This window comes from Pistacia vera, unplaced genomic scaffold (assembly GCF_008641045.1).
Source record: "Pistacia vera cultivar Batoury unplaced genomic scaffold, PisVer_v2 Contig1201, whole genome shotgun sequence".
Classification (NCBI taxonomy): domain Eukaryota; kingdom Viridiplantae; phylum Streptophyta; class Magnoliopsida; order Sapindales; family Anacardiaceae; genus Pistacia; species Pistacia vera.
In genome coordinates this window covers 1-15,713 of record NW_022195251.1, presented here as the reverse complement: position 1 = coordinate 15,713, position 15,713 = coordinate 1, and the positions used below count along the sequence as shown (strand labels likewise).

General features: G+C 35.7%; 5 protein-coding genes and 1 long non-coding RNA gene across 8 annotated transcripts; 5 read left to right on the top strand and 1 right to left on the bottom strand.

The window, feature by feature from the left end:
- Positions 1 to 405: 405 nt before the first annotated feature.
- On the bottom strand, positions 406 to 2,445 carry LOC116112732. The gene is made up of 3 exons (XM_031398848.1): positions 1,500 to 2,445; positions 981 to 1,092; positions 406 to 887 (listed from the first exon to the last, which is right to left on the bottom strand). Exons 1-3 carry the CDS (start codon positions 2,241 to 2,243, stop codon positions 406 to 408), a joined length of 1,338 nt encoding a protein of 445 aa, XP_031254708.1. The 5' UTR covers positions 2,244 to 2,445.
- Positions 2,446 to 5,739: 3,294 nt separating this feature from the next.
- Positions 5,740 to 9,691, top strand: LOC116112742 (flap endonuclease GEN-like 1). 2 transcript variants are annotated; one of them, XM_031398859.1, is made up of 8 exons: positions 5,740 to 5,934; positions 6,038 to 6,211; positions 6,652 to 6,822; positions 7,348 to 7,529; positions 7,659 to 7,902; positions 8,124 to 8,259; positions 8,545 to 9,017; positions 9,112 to 9,688. In XM_031398859.1, the coding sequence occupies exons 1-8, from the start codon at positions 5,740 to 5,742 to the stop codon at positions 9,373 to 9,375; spliced, it is 1,839 nt and encodes a 612-aa protein (XP_031254719.1). In that variant the 3' UTR covers positions 9,376 to 9,688. The 2 variants fall into 2 exon arrangements, with proteins under 2 accessions (XP_031254719.1, XP_031254727.1); XM_031398867.1 differs by lacking the exon at positions 6,652 to 6,822 and having other exon boundaries at positions 9,112 to 9,691.
- A 528-nt stretch (positions 9,692 to 10,219) lies between these two features.
- Positions 10,220 to 12,692, top strand: LOC116112754 (two-component response regulator ARR14-like). 2 transcript variants are annotated; one of them, XM_031398883.1, is made up of 5 exons: positions 10,220 to 10,390; positions 10,831 to 10,983; positions 11,101 to 11,463; positions 11,567 to 11,643; positions 11,755 to 12,692. In XM_031398883.1, the coding sequence occupies exons 1-5, from the start codon at positions 10,249 to 10,251 to the stop codon at positions 12,304 to 12,306; spliced, it is 1,287 nt and encodes a 428-aa protein (XP_031254743.1). In that variant the 5' UTR covers positions 10,220 to 10,248; the 3' UTR covers positions 12,307 to 12,692. The 2 variants fall into 2 exon arrangements, with proteins under 2 accessions (XP_031254743.1, XP_031254734.1); XM_031398874.1 differs by having other exon boundaries at positions 11,101 to 11,478.
- Positions 12,693 to 12,741: 49 nt separating this feature from the next.
- LOC116112769 (ribosomal RNA small subunit methyltransferase, chloroplastic-like) lies at positions 12,742 to 13,339 on the top strand. The gene is made up of 2 exons (XM_031398888.1): positions 12,742 to 13,075; positions 13,159 to 13,339. The coding sequence occupies exons 1-2, from the start codon at positions 12,872 to 12,874 to the stop codon at positions 13,315 to 13,317; spliced, it is 363 nt and encodes a 120-aa protein (XP_031254748.1). The 5' UTR covers positions 12,742 to 12,871; the 3' UTR covers positions 13,318 to 13,339.
- A 40-nt stretch (positions 13,340 to 13,379) lies between these two features.
- LOC116112723 (ribosomal RNA small subunit methyltransferase, chloroplastic-like) lies at positions 13,380 to 14,758 on the top strand. The gene is made up of 6 exons (XM_031398836.1): positions 13,380 to 13,395; positions 13,552 to 13,607; positions 13,709 to 13,807; positions 14,240 to 14,335; positions 14,517 to 14,601; positions 14,724 to 14,758. The coding sequence occupies exons 1-6, from the start codon at positions 13,380 to 13,382 to the stop codon at positions 14,756 to 14,758; spliced, it is 387 nt and encodes a 128-aa protein (XP_031254696.1).
- A 326-nt stretch (positions 14,759 to 15,084) lies between these two features.
- Positions 15,085 to 15,616, top strand: LOC116112774. The gene is made up of 2 exons (XR_004125308.1): positions 15,085 to 15,131; positions 15,554 to 15,616. It is a non-coding gene; the product is annotated as an uncharacterized LOC116112774 (long non-coding RNA).
- The last annotated feature ends 97 nt before the right edge of the window (positions 15,617 to 15,713 follow it).

The following is a 15,713-nucleotide window of genomic DNA, read 5'->3' as shown; positions in this document are numbered from 1 at the left end:
AAATATAAATGTCATCTGAAAAGCTGCAATTAATAAAGGCGCATTACTTTTTCAACTACAATTCAGATTTGAGGACCCAACAAGTCTCGAAATCGAGGACTTTATGCCACGTCGAACAATTTCACCACGTGGCAGCTTTTTAAGGCCTTGAAAGACTAGACTACTTTCCTTTGGACTTCAGTCAACTACCCCATACAGCTGGAAAATCTGTAAATAATTTTTATTATAAACCTTTTCTACTTTTTGGAACTTTCATGTTCTATGCTCTATTTGAACTCTTTGACTGATCAAGTTGAGCCCATTTCCGTTTGACTTTAACTTGGCCCAATGAATGGGCTGGTGGCCACATGGGCATACGGTTGGCACCAGTTGTGCCTCTGTGTACATGTCCTTTAGTCTTTACATTCAGCTTACTAAGAAATCAGCCAATGCCTCGTCCACTAAAAGGTTCAACATTACAATCTCAATTTGCAAAGCCATTTCTTCTTGTTCCTCCTCAAATTTGTTCCATTTCCCAAATTTTTTATCCATTCCTTTAACATATTCTTCCCAATCCATTGTACAACTGTGTTCCCCATTAATCCATCTTTTTGCTTGCCCAATCATCTCGCTGTCAATCTCATCGTTTCTTGTAGATAATTCATCCATAAAGAAATCAAACAACAGTTGCTCTACAACAACATTGTCTTCACAATACCCCATTGAACTTGTAGCTTTGACATGATTCAGTAGCCGCATTGCCGTCTCTTCAACATCATTTACTTCTTTATCTTCATCAGAAACATCGTCATTTTCTTCCATTGACATCCATTCTTCTAGGTTGAAAGGATCTACTTTGGCCAAACCCTCAAAGCATTGAATCCTTTGCATAAGATTTTGTTTTGTTTCTGTTGAGAAAAAAATCACAGGCTTATAGTTAGCTAACAATGGCATGACATTAAAACATGAAAACGTATATGGAGGCCAAAGACGGAACATACTCTCCATATGGTCAAGGGTTCGATTGAAAGATAATAGGGATTCATCTTCTTCAAATTGAAAATCAAGAACAGAAACAGGGCTCCGCTGTTCTTTCTCGTCACAAGATAACTCCTGCCATTGCATTACAACATTAGTCAAAATAAGAACAATATACCCACTTGAAATTTAAAAAAAAAAAAAAAAACACATGAAAGTTTGAGCTAAGAAGCTTCCACACAAGCTTCGATGGATTAAAAAAAAAAAAAATCAACTATCAAAATCATCAAGGGATGTAATTTTCATGTGTTAATTATAATTATATCTTTTATTAAACATGACTTCCTCGTAACTTACTTTTTGACTTTTTGTCTCATGTGATTAAGTTATGTGTTTCTGTCACTAATCAGACAAAACATCAACCTCAATGTAGAGACAAATTCTACCAAACCTCACAACCAGACAATATCATCACGTAAATTAAGCCATAGCAGACACAGAATTATATTCTATAGATTGTGTACACTTAAATAATTGCTCACCTTTGGTCCCACCGCAATATTAGCCGTGGCCTCTTTTGTCGCTTTCATGCAATCGCTGCCGACACCTGGTAAATAATCCTCCGAGTTACTGCACCAAGACGGTAAATCCTCCGCGGTAAAATCACTTTCACACCAACTAGACCCGTTACTGTTACTGCAAGGACTATTGGTGGATCCCGTTGTTGTTGTGGCGCAGTGGTGATGATCAGGAGAGTAAGCAAGATCCGATGGTTGAGGATCCTCCTCCACCAAGTCCCTGAATGACTTCCACCGTATGATATCTTTGATTCTAACTGTCATTTTGATTTCAGTTTCTTTCTTCTCACTGCTCTTGATTTCTTTGTTATGCTTTTTTGACAGCCTAAGAGAAAAGCTTCTTGGTAAAATTGAAGGAGACTTAACAGCATTGAATTGGATGTTTTTGACGGTGTTGATAATGGCTTGAAAGGCGGAGATTGTTGTTGAGGCTGCTGCTTTTGATCGGCTTCTTAGTAATCTCTTTGTGTTGCTTGAATATGAATGATTTCTTTCTGCATTGACATCGATTTGGATGAGATTTCGCATACTACGATCTTCAAGTCGCCTAGGAAAGGACTTGAATCCGCTTGAAGGGTATGAATGCGAATCGTCAATGAGAAAATCTTTAAGCATTTGAGGTCTACGCTCTAATGAAAATTGCTTTCTTAGCTTGGAGTTTGTGTAATTGGAACGTGATGATGAAGTCCTTGAAGACGACATGATCATAAATTATACAAACTGAGAACAAGATTTAATTACTGAGAACGTAAGCGGAGAAAAGAGAGTTCAAAAGACGAGAGAAAGAGAAAGAGGTTGAAATGATCTTGGAGCAAAGAGATTTAAAGTAGTTAAGGGTGAAGTATAGGAAGGTGGGAAGTGAGAAGTGAAAGGAAGGATGCAAATTTAAAGGGATGAGAAGAAGGAATAAAAGAAAGAGGGAGGCAGCTTCTAGTCGTGGATATCTCCAGGTAAGAAGCTCGTGCGAGTGAAGAGGGCAATGGCCTGCGGTAATAATAGCAAAACGACTAAATGTGTAAAAGCGTGGATGCTTCTAATTTATTGATATTAAAATAGGAGACATAAGGTGAGATTAGAAGATATGGTAGGAGGTCTTTTTGGACTTTGTTGTGCCTAAAAATGGGTGCTGATATCAGCATCAACCAATCAGAGTTTATGAAAGCTTTATACCGTCTAGAAGCTACCACGTCGTCCCAAGATAAAAGGAATACGGTTGTCACCAATCTAGCAGATTCAAGTTTTATCTATAAGTGGATAAAGACCGTATACCTGTCTTAACTTTATCAAAATAAAGTTGATAAGGATTAAGGAGTGGTTTCCACGCATCATGACAATTTACAAAAACATTCATTACATTGACCTAAAAGGTGTATAAGTGAGCAACTCTCTTCACGAAAAAAGGGGTTGAGCATATGAGAGCTAGACATAGATTTGAGCTTCATTATTTCTTTCTGTAAAATAAAATATTTTTTTACCTTTGTATGTCTTACGGGCAATATCATAAAAAATAGACAGAGAATAATAAAATAACACTAGATATAGGATTTGCTTTAAACATCCAAACCATTATAAAAATCTCTCTTATCAGTCTATTATTTATTTTACTGTAACATAGATAATCTCAGTACCATATTTAAATCTTATGAATTCATCACGTATAATTTCTAAAACTCTCTTAATAATACTTTATATAATTAGTGTCCAAAATCAAGTATCAATCAACTTAAAAGTGGCAGTTTTGCCAGTTTAAGTGTGTGGTGACACACCAATCAGAGCTGTGCCTCAGTGCCAGTGTACGCTTAGAACTGGTCTCGTGGGCTTGGTTTCCTGGAGCCATTGGAGCGTATTATACAAACAATGATCTCGTGATCTGTTAGTAGATCATATCCCTCGTAAATTAACGCTCCTTCAATTACTCACTTCACTTATTGCTCTTGTTTTATTATTTTGAAGAATGCTTTAATATATGTACTTAAGAACAGCGGGTCTCACCTTGCTTCTCATGGGTCAAAATCAAACAGCAAAATGATTAAATATAGAGGATCTCTCTATGATATTGTTGTATGCGTTTGAGGACACAAGTTTGGCATATTATGTGCCGTTCTTCTGCGCAGTCAGTTGAGTAAGATATGATGGAGAAATAATTAGATTGCTTGGCTTCCATCAAATATATTTGAATGTGTCCACTAGTTCTCGTCCAGTTCATGCATCGAAGCTGCTACATATCGCCATTTGTAATTACCCGGTTGCACGTGTAAATATCTAAGTTCATTGATATCTGGAGCCCAGTCATATGAGGGATCCGATGTTGTACTGTTTGCAACTCATATATCTATATAGTTCGTGTGGCATTACAGGATGTATAAAAAAAAATTGTTTTAAATTTTTTTGTATTTTCATTTCAGTACTATCAATTTTTTTTTTTTTATAAATATTATAGTAAATATGTTTTTGAATTTTATAAATATTAAAAATGTAATCCAAACGGTCTGTCTAATTTTTTTTAAACCACTATTTAACTGGGCTTATTTTCAAACCATAAAAGCCCAATATAATAAAGTAACTGGGCTTGAACAGACCGTTTGTTTCTAAACGTTCACCTATGTTCATCAGAAAGGGTGCATACTGCGTATTATTCATTATTTTTGAAATAGAAACGGATAGGGGTAAAAAGGGAATTTCATTGATATTTGCTCAGGTCGGTTGCTTTTCTCAATATTTTAAAACCCAACCCGAGGTGAAACCCGGCAAAGTTGCCAGGTCCCGGGTTGACCGGTTGATAAAAACTTCTAAAATTCAGCAGATACACCCTTAAAAATTTGTTAAGTCCCTATAGGTTTGAAATTTAGCAAACACACCCCAAATACAAATCAGCCCGTGACATCGTAGATGCAACCTCAATCGTCTCTTGAGCCCATTCCCCTTAAAATATACCCAAGATCTGGCTGAAATAAGTTCGATTTCGGCCAGATCTCACCAACACCAACGTTGGCATTCCAGGCCAGATCTTATCGATGTCGGCGTCGACAACCCTTCCCATCACCCAGAAATTACTCCCCTCTTCCTCCGACCAAAACCCACCTCACCCCACCCCCGTTAGCCTTGCCAATCGCTAGCAAAAGCCGGTTGTTGCCGCTGCCAGTTTTGTTTGATTTTTGACCGATTTACTCACCAAAAATCAACACTGTCACCACCATTGTATTCACCGGCACTTTCTCTTCAAAAGTCCTAACATCCCGAGCGTCAATTGTTTGCCGATTATCCTCTCAAATCCTAGGGTTTTGGGTGAATAAGAAAAATATAAACTCGGCCCGTTGAAGCTTCTGAGTCCCGATCAAACCGGCCAGGTGGGGTCGTGTTTTAAAACATTTGCTTTTCTTGAACATGGCGTAAACCCTATGCTAAAGTATTTTAGGGTCCACTTAGGAGTTTCATGGTAACGGTTATAACGGTTTTGACAGTAAATCATCCTAGCAATTTTGAGGGCTTTTTAGTAACGACTTTTAAAGCACCCAACATGTGCTTGAGAGTTTAATTTCCAATGAGTCTGATAGTTTTTTAAAACAATAAATTTACATATATGCCTATAAAAATACCCTAAATTGGAGTAGTATTTTTTCAATTATAAGGTAAGAGTTCTTTTGTTTTTCTAATTATAAAGTAAGAGTTCTTTATTTGTTTTCTACTTATTAATATATTGTAACTTCAGATTTGATAAAGTATCCTTTGCAACATCTAGAATGATTAAAATATTATAACCTCACTTATTCAAAAAAACATCTAGAAATGAGATTTTAATAATTTTTTTTATAATTGCTTAAAATTATTTTATATTTAATATGTTTAGAAACACACATAATATGATTAATTTTTTTAAAAATATAATTAAGATAGTTTTATAATTAATAGAATATTTATAGAATAAGATTTTAAAACAAACCAAAATACCATGATTTGGAGTATTTTATAAATCCCTCACAAATATATGGGTTTTTGGGACAGTCGAAACTAATACATCAAAAAATGGGGAAAAATACCTGTAGTATAATTAAAAATCCCTCAAATTCAATGGAAAAAAAACTCCCACCCAGTCCCTTAGTCTATAAAAGCCCACAGAGTCTGAAAGATATGATCTTATAGTTCATAACGGTAATCGATTCTTCTTCCATTCTTTGAAAAAAATATGAAACTCAAGTAAAAAGTGATGGGTGTGGGAGCGAAATTCTGGGACTTGCTAAAACCCTACGGCAGAACGGAAGGTTTCGATTTCTTGAGAGACAAACGGGTTGCTGTGGACCTCTCTTACTGGATTGTACAACACGAGACCGCAATTAAAAATCATGCTCGTAAACCCCATCTCAGACTCACCTTCTTCCGTACAATCAACCTCTTCGCCAAGGTCTTATAAAACGCTTTTAGTAAATTTTTAGGCTTTGGTCATAATTTCTTTTTAGTAAATTGCTAGGTTTTGTCATGAGAATGATTTTGTTTGTAATTCACAGTTTCGAGCATATCCAATCTTTGTTGTCGATGGAACTCCGTCGCCTTTGAAAGCCCAGGCGAGGATAATGAGGTTTTTCCGTTCTTGCATAGATTCTTCAAGTTTACCCGTGCCTGAAGAGGGCATTTCTGTAGAGAGGAACCGGGCATTTCAGAAATTTGTTAAAGAGTGTGTGGTCAGTCGATAATTTTCCTATTATTGCTATCAAATTTTATTGTTGAAATTTTTGTTTTTGTTTGCATATTTTGGCCCAGAAATTATTTCAAGAATAATCAAGGTTTAGCGTTTTGTTTATACTTTTTATTGGAAAGGACTACTGTGATGGCATGAAGACTGAGAAAATGGTTATTATCACCTTTATTAGTTTTTTTTTTTTCGCAGTTGTGGTTATTGTTGTCTAAAGTAGTTATGGAGTATGTAGGTAATTTTGATTTTTAAGTTTTTATTTATTTTTTATAAGAATTAAAGAAGACATTGAAATAGGTCATACAATGGAAAATGGACAGAGAGATAAAATAAAATAAAATAAAATAAATTGGACAAGGGCCTGATGGTTGTTTCTTTAATGCCTATAGACTATAGTGGCTGCATATTAACTAAAAATTGGTTATATAGGAACTGATCGAACTATTTGGGATGCCTGTACTAAAAGCAAAAGGTGAGGCTGAAGCACTATGTGCCCAGTTAAATAGTGAAGGTCATGTAGATGCATGCATCACAGCTGATAGTGACGCGTTCCTCTTTGGGGCTAAATGTGTGATAAAATGCATCAAACCCAACACAAGAGTAAGTCATTACCTTGCTTATTTTGCTGATGTAACCAAATCGTTATCTATTTTTGTTCAATTGTGCCTACTAGATATAGAAACTCTTTTTTCATCTGAAGATATTATTTGCTGTCTGGCTTTGGTAATAAGAAAAATGTGGCATAGATGATTCCTTATCAGACTCTGGAAACTTAAAAGATATGAAGAACGGTCATTAATAGCTGTTTCTGTTTTGAGTGAAACTTGCTTAATTGTTGTTGGTGTAAGGCCTTGTATTACATAGTAACAATAGATTTTCTTCTGTTTCATCTGAAATTTTGTTCTCTATTTTTGTTTGACCTCTTTCTTTTTTCTTTTTGAGTGCTTGGCTACAATCATCATAGAGTCCTATGAAGTAAGAGATGCTCTGTAGAGAGAGAAAAAGAAGCTCTTTTTTCCCTCAATTGTTTGTTGTGCCTTAATTTTTGTTCCTTCCTTATACATTTAGTTGCTTTTTAGATTGGTTGTTTTTGTTTGGCAAACATGAGAATCTCATTGTATACAGGAACCATTTGAATGCTACTGTATATCAGATATAGAAGCTGGTCTTGGGCTGAAGAGGAAACACTTGATAGCCATATCTCTTTTGGTTGGTAATGACCATGATTTAAATGGGGTGCAAGGGATTGGGCTTGACACAGCTCTTCGTTTTGTCCAAAAGTTCAGTGAAGATGAGATATTAAATAGGTATTCTTCTAATCTGGTTTGAAGATTAGTTCTCTTATTATTTGTAATTGTAAAGAGTAGTATTAAAGCTATAGATGATGCTGTACCCTGCTCATAATCGTATCTATTGAAGATGAAAATTTCTTGTAGCTTACATGAAATAGGCAATGGGGATATACCACAATATCAGAGTGGCATTGAGTCTGCAGATGATGTTGTGCCCTGTTTAGATGAAAGCTCCCCAAAGAAAATATCTCATTGTTCCTTCTGTGGGCATCCAGGCAGTAAGAGAGCTCATTTCAAGTTTTCTTGTGAATATTGTTGCAATGGTGATAGTGTGGATTGCATTAAAAAGCCAGAAGGGTTTAAATGTAATTGTTCCAACTGCATTAAGGTACAACTTTGCTGTAATTTCCATTATTTATTAGAACATGGTGACATGTTGTATCAATATATGGACATTTTCCTTCTTATATCTTATTAATAAATTCTACTGTACTTCAAACTCCATATTCTGTAACTTGCAGTAGTTTTGCCCTTTGATTAGAGCTGTTTTGTGGTGGTATGTGCTTCTTCTGTCCTCATTAAAAGCACCTCATGGTATTTGAATGGCAGAATAAAAAAGACAAGGAGCAAAAGAAGCATGAAAATTGGTGGATTAAAGTTTGCAACAAGATTACTATGGCGTCAAATTTTCCAAATGACGAAATCATTGGAATGTATTTATGCGATAATCATGGAAACTCTATTGGTATGTTTGGTAGTAGTCAGAATTATTGAGTTGGTTTATTGCTCTGGGATTTTTCTTGCTATATTTTGAACATTATTTACGATTACGATTATCATGATTTTACTTCTGCTAGGACTAAATGCATGAATTTTATTTTATTTTATTTTTTGTGGCTAATCAAATGCATGAACTTCGGAGCGCATTCCGTAGATTTTTATACAATTAACAAAGCCTCGATTTTTTCCTTTTCTTAATTGATTTTGTAGATCTTGTTCTGACTCATGAAGTCTTCTGTATTTTTTTCAGCTGCTGATGGCCCTTCTATATCATGGGAAAGCCCAAAAACTGAAATGGTAGTTGATTTCTTGGTTTTTCATCAGCTTTGGGAACCATCATATATTCGTCAAAGGATTCTTCCGATGCTGTCCACCATATATTTGAGAGAAATGGCTACAAATCCAGTGAAAACTTTGCTATATGGGCAATATGAATTTCATTCTATACAGCGTGTGAAGACAAGATACGGACATCAGTCTTATGTGGTCAAGTGGAAGAAAGCTGCATGTGCAACAGGCAATGTTATGTATGCTGTCCCTGTTGAAGATTCCGAGTCGCATCAAGAGTGCATGGAAGTCAATGAATCCGTTGATTTGTTGGATGAATCAAATAGCCCTCAGATTTATGTTGATGATGGGTGCTGGTTTTTGCTGACAGATGAGGATATGGATCTTGTGCATTCTGCATTTTCTGGGGAAGTTGATATATTTTTGCGAGAAAAGGTATAATTTTTACTTCTCTTGTTTTCTTTTGCCTGGAAATCTCAGGCTTTGGAGCTGTTGTGTGATTATTGTTTTTGCTCTTAAAATTTAACAGGAATTGAAAGAACTGAAAAAAAAAAAAGATTCAAGGTTAAGATCTGAAGGGTCCAGTAAAAGATTAGAATCGCCAAACCCAAAGGGTGTACAGCTTAGCATTACCGAATTTTATCGCTCAACCAAAGTACAACTTCAGGCAAATTCAGGAGAAGATATAACCAAGAATTCCAGTAGCCAGAGTGATCAGACATCGAAAGGGAAGAGGAAAATGTCAAGTCTTAACCTTTCCAAGTCTGCAAGGCGTCGCCTTTTATTTAACTAGGAAATTTTGAGGGTTCCTTTGGCCTCTTTTGCTTTATTGATTTAGAGATGTTAAATTAGTTGCCCCTAGTCTTTCAGAGTGTTTTCTTAAAACATGAGAAAGAAAATTTTGTAATTAAAGGTTAATATGATGTAGTAGTATTTTGTTTTTCCAGAAATCTATCTGTGTTTAAGTCATCATCTCTCTACACAAGTTGCTGCCCCTCTCACTGTATCTGCGCTGATGCATTTACTACCATGGTGCAGGAACTAAGTTAAGTGCTCTGAATTTCACCCGGTTGATTTATGTAGTGATACTTTGATTGAATTTCAGGTTCTTTAGACATTAAGCTATCTGTGGAATAATATTTAGACATTGAAATTTGATAAAGGCGCGGAAGAACCTGGACATTCTGACAGTGATAGATGCCCAGCAATTTATATTTCACCAGCCGCAGGCGGAAATTTCGGCAGCCCATAGGCTTGGGTTAGGCCAGAAGAAATAATTTAGAGTCTTGAGACACAACAGCGATTGAACAAGTCAATGCTTTGCTGTATTACCAAATAGAGAAAAAAAAATCTGTCATTGCTTGATATGGTTACTAATTATCAAGCAAGCTGGATTCTCATAATATTTGGATTTGGTATGACAGCCTTAAGGGCATAAATGCACTTCTATATATGTATTTGACTATAGACCAAAGCCAGGTAAATTACATTTGAGTAACTGTTGATTAAATATTTCCATTTGAGATTATGCAAATTCATCACATATCAAATATAGAGGTTTGGTTTTCCCTTTATATTTGGTTACCAATCTAAACTGTACTAGTGAGTTTTGCTTGTTATTATTTGGTAACTTACAAAGGTGTCTGTAGATCAAACTGCCTATGCCATGAACACTGGGGAGGTAATCACAGTGGAATCTAGTGAATTTGATACGCTATTATCAGCAGGTGTTAGTATTTTGCTTGTGGATGATGATTCTATATGTCTTACAATTCTGTCAAAAATGCTGCTTAAATTTGGATATAAAGGTAAACAGTTGATTTCTTTTATTTTAGATTCTTGAATATTTGGGAGATTGCATGTTTCCATGTAAATGAAGTAATTGTTCTCAAGGCACTATTGATTTCAGGTGCTTCATTACGATGTGTGTATTAATTTTTCCATTTCTAGCTGCCTTTTGATGAACTAACACTTAAGATTGAGTGTTCGCATCTCTTTCTAGCTTTGGTGGTTGAGAGTCGCCAATGGTTCACATAAGCTCAAAGGTTTATCAGTGTGATTGGAAACTCTTTTTCTCTGATACTGTGATTGTCAAAGAGCTGTTTACTGTTTTTCGTCTTAGGATTCAATTACACGTCTTTCGATTGTAGGGACACGGTCAAATCATTTAAATGTGTTAAAATCCACATTCATTGTTTGTTGCTTTGTCTTAAATTGCAACTATGTGACTGATTGTCTTAATTTGCAGTCATCACGGCCAAACGGGGCACCGATGCATTATCCATTGCACGGGAGAGAGAAGACGAACTTGACCTTGTCCTGGCTGAGACTCACTTGCCTGATATGGACAAATATGAGCTGCTTGAGACAATGGGAGAAATGTCTACATTTCCAGTTGTTAGTAAGTGGCCTCCACTAGTCCACTTGTGCTATCTCAATTTGTAACTGCAAAATGTTTACTGTGCAATTAGTTATCTCTCTGATGATATTGCTTTTGATCTGTTTACATTCATAACAGTCATGTCTGCGGACGACAGTGAAAATGACATGTTAGGTGGCCTGTTTAAGGGGGCTGCACTTTATCTTGTGAAGCCAATCACCATGAACGATATAAAAAACCTTTGGCAATTTGCATTCATGAAGAAAACAGATAGAACAGTGGCCGCCGAAGATTCAAGTTGCATTTCATCAGATCATGATACTGAAAATCAAATATTTGCGAACACAGGGAGGCAGAGTCACCAAAACGGCAAAAGGAAAGAACCAAAAGAGATGGAGGAAGATAATGATGATATATCTGTCCTCAAGAAGCCAAAGCTAATTTGGACTAATGGGCTACATAATAGATTCTTACAAGCTATCAGAGTGCTAGGCATTGATGGTAAAGTGTTTCAAGGTTTGATTTTCAAAGTGCATATTTATTAAATTGGTTACTACCGGTAATAACCTAGTAATCTATTTTCATCTTATATCTTTTAATTTAGGAGCGCATCCAAAGAAAATACTTCAGCATATGAATGTCCCAGGTCTAAAGAAAGAAAATATTTCGAGTCATTTACAGGTGTGTTCTCCATATATAAGTGGCATTTGCTTGTTTCTGGAATCTTATGTTACTTAAAGTACTAGCACTGTGGTGTGACCAAAGAATCTGTTGTAAATCTGATTTTTGCAGAAATATCGCCTGGCCTTAAAACGGGAGCAACGTATAAAGAAGACTATGAACAGGGATTATGCTCAATCACATCTTGCGTCATACAATTCATCTACAGTCGATATACAAGGAGACTTGTATCAAAATCCGGAGATGCAATCCTTGACATCTTTTCAACCAGAATTTGGAAGCCATGAGCCAGAGAATGTCAGTAGTTGCAGGTCTATGCCTTTTCTTGGTTATACAAATTCCCTTAATCATTTAGGGCCAAATTGTAATGATTCATCAAGTTGTAAATACGGGCAACTGACACTACTCGGCAACCAGCTAGATTCTACTTATCCCCGTTCTAGTTTTACTGGAATCAGTGTCACTAGCAACGGGAAGTTGGCAGAGTTTCGCCCCATGGTAGATTCTAACGGAGAAGATTTTCTCAAGGGAAACAAAGTAGAAGAAAGTAAACAACAGCAACAACAAAACCTTCTACCACAAAATAATGGAGACGAGATGTTTGATATGGCAAAAGCTCCTAATCACCGGTTCCTTGACAAAGAATTTAATAATGTATGGTAGATCAACGGGTTTGCTCCCAGTTTCTTAAAATACGCATCTTTGTTTAAGTTTGATCTAAATTGTTTGGTTGAATTTAGGATAAGTTGTTATTTTGACTTGAGAAGACCGTCTCATCAATACAATGCTCATGGCCTACAATTTTTTGCTGAAAATAAAAAAACGCCCACGGGTGCTGTTAGTTATTATAGTCAACTTAAAATGACTGAAGGTAGTGAGTTTTATTTTGTTTTTATTGTTTTGGACCAATTTTTATTAGTTAATAAAAATCTTGTGTACGAGGCGTCATCCGTAACTGTAAAGCATGACAGTATAACACTTAAATTCATGAAGTAGACGACTTGCCGTTTCATATCTCATGAAAGGCACGACTTTTCATCTGGTCCTTCCTTTACATGGATGAGTAATTAACTAATTACTAATACAATTTGGCTTGAAAGAAGTTAGCAAAGGGTGAGTATTTTGTCATCTGTACCGTTACTTACATGGATGAATTATTACCGTTTATATTTGGATTAAATGAAGTTAGCTGAGAGTGAGTAAGCATTCCCCCTACACAGACATTTCCATGGCCATATCACTTCTCTTCCCAAATCCTCCCTTAACAAACCCACACAGCCGATACAAACCTACGCTTCCGGCGTACAGTAGCACCTGCGGAGCTAAAAAGAGAGCAGCATGCATAGTTTGCGCGAAAAGCCAAGACGACTATCACGCCACCCTTAAAGCCCTTAATTCCAAAGGCCGTTTTCCCAGAAAATCTCTTGGCCAGGTCTTGGTCACACTCATGTTATGTTGATTGCGGATATTTTTCGAACACTTGGTGAGCATTAATGGTGTGTTACGGTTTTGCAGCATTACATGTTGAATTCTGAAATAAACGAGCAACTTGTTGGCGCTGCTAATATCAAAGAAGGAGATTTGGTGTTAGAGATTGGACCTGGAACCGGTTCCTTGACCAATGTACTGCTAAATGCTGGTGCCACAGTCCTTGCCATAGAGAAGGTGAGATAATTGTGCTTTTGTTTTCATTACATGTTGGATTTAATTAGGCGTTAGATTTTTATTTTGACGTTATGAAAATACGTGAAGGTAACGTTAAGTTCAAATTGAAGTTTCTTTTAATAACCCTTTACTGAGACATGGTGTTAATACCTTTTTTAGTGCATATTGTTATTTTTTTTATTTTTTTTTAGTGTATGACATTGGTATTCTCATATCTTTCCTTTCTTTGAATGTGACTCACAGATCCTCATATGGTGGGTCTCGTGACAGAAAGATTTGCAAGTACAGAGCGGTTCAAGGTGATATATTTGCTTGCTATTTGTTGGTGTTAGAGATTGCTTCTTTTTTAATTGAATAGCTCTACTGTTCAGGTTCTTATCTCATTAACTAAAATCTCTAGGTTTTGCAAGAAGATTTCGTCAAATGTCACATCCACTCTCATATGTTGTCATTGTTTGAGAATAGACAGTCGTCAAATGCAAATTCGGCTTATGCTAAGGTGAGAAAATCCCATAGCCCTTTTGCAGAAGCCATCAACAATTTATTCTAATATTCTGTGACATTTTATCAATATTAATTTCTGAAGCAGATGCAATTTTCATTTGATGTGAATACAGAATTACCATAAAATGTATTAGTATAGATGGGTTGCTTTCAACATGTGTGAGTTATGAATATGGTTATCAAACCTGACACTTCTGTTGTACTAGTGTATTATTTTAGACCAAATGCTATGCAGTAACATATCAATGACTAGGAAGATTTGTGCGGTATGGTTTATATATACATATATGTTGAATTTGGGTCCCAAATTTGGATTTATAACGAGTTGCCTGATGTATTAGATTCAAGCTGCGTACATTTTCTCTCTTCTTTTCCTCATGTTAACTTTAGATGTATTTAGTCTATATTCACAGTTTCTTCTTTTCAGGTTGTCGCCAATATACCTTTTAATATAAGTACTGATGTCGTCAAGCAACTTCTTCCAATGGGTGACATTTTTTCTGAAGTTGTTCTCTTACTTCAGGTAGTAATATTAACTGAAGTAACAAGAGCTTTGATAATGGATTTGTAGATAAAAAAAAAATTAGTAAGTTTGAAATGATGTGTATTAGACATTTATGTCTTACCATGTCACAAGTTGAATCAGATGTATATATTTAGAGGTTTGCCTACTTAATGTCACTGTAAGTGTTGAATAATTTCAGGAGGAGACAGCCATGCGCTTGGTGAAACCATCCTTGCGGACATCTGAGTACAGACCCATCAATATCTTTGTCAATTTTTATTCAGGTATTTCACCAGAAATTACCAGTTGAATAAACTACATAACATATAAATTGCTTTTGGTCAGTGTCATACCTGTATTGTCATATGCTTCTGAGCTTTATGCTAATTTGCAACTGAAATTATAGATAAAGGAGATCTTCATATTCCAGAGAAAGATTGACATCAATAGAGTCTCTGTATGTAAGGCTGCTTGGTCAGTAGTAATAATTTTTAATTAATTATAGACAAAATCTAATATATGTAAATAAGGTTAGCCAAATTTGTGTTGAGAGGTATTTTACCTAACTACAAAATTCAGTTACGTCATAAAACATAACACTTATTCAGTACTTGAGAGATAATCCTTATTGATTTCAAATTGAATAAATAGAAATCTAAGCATGTGTCAACTAAGTCATTGAGAACCTCTCTTTTCCAGTCCCAGATCACGTAGCTTTTGGTGTCTTACTAATGGTTTTCCCATTGCAATTTTCTTTTCAGAGCCCCAATACAAATTTAAAGTCCCAAGAACAAGCTTTTTCCCTCAGCCGAATGTAAGTGGTTTAAGTTACAAAATATTGCAAGTGCATGTTTTGTTTTAAAACTTGCTATTTGCTTTTCATTCTAGAAGGCAGAGAATTTTGCACAACTATTTTCTTTAAATTTTGGTTGTGGTTATTTGGGTCGCCCATTGTACAGTTTGATGACTCGTATGTATGTGACCATGTATTTGACCTCTATATTTATATCTCCATCTTATATTTACCAAGAATATGAAATTAGCCAAAATGCCAGCTTAAAGTACACATGTTCCTCCCAATTTGGTGGTACTCTGGTGCTCTTAGCCACTGTAGTTGCTTGAAGAGATTTGTCTTGTTTTGAATATTTGTCAATTAAAGTAAATAGCAGAGTATTTAGTGTTGATTATCTTAAAGAAGTTATCACCTTATGCTTTATGACCTTCATGCTTTTGTAGGTTGATGCAGCCGTTGTTACATTTAAGCTGAAGCAAGCTATTGACTATCCCTCAGTTACCTCCCCAAAAAGCTTCTTCTCAATGGTTGTTTCAATTTTCTATGGCTTCCGATTGTGCTTTTCATCCTTATATCTTTTTTCATTAAACATGATAATGAGCT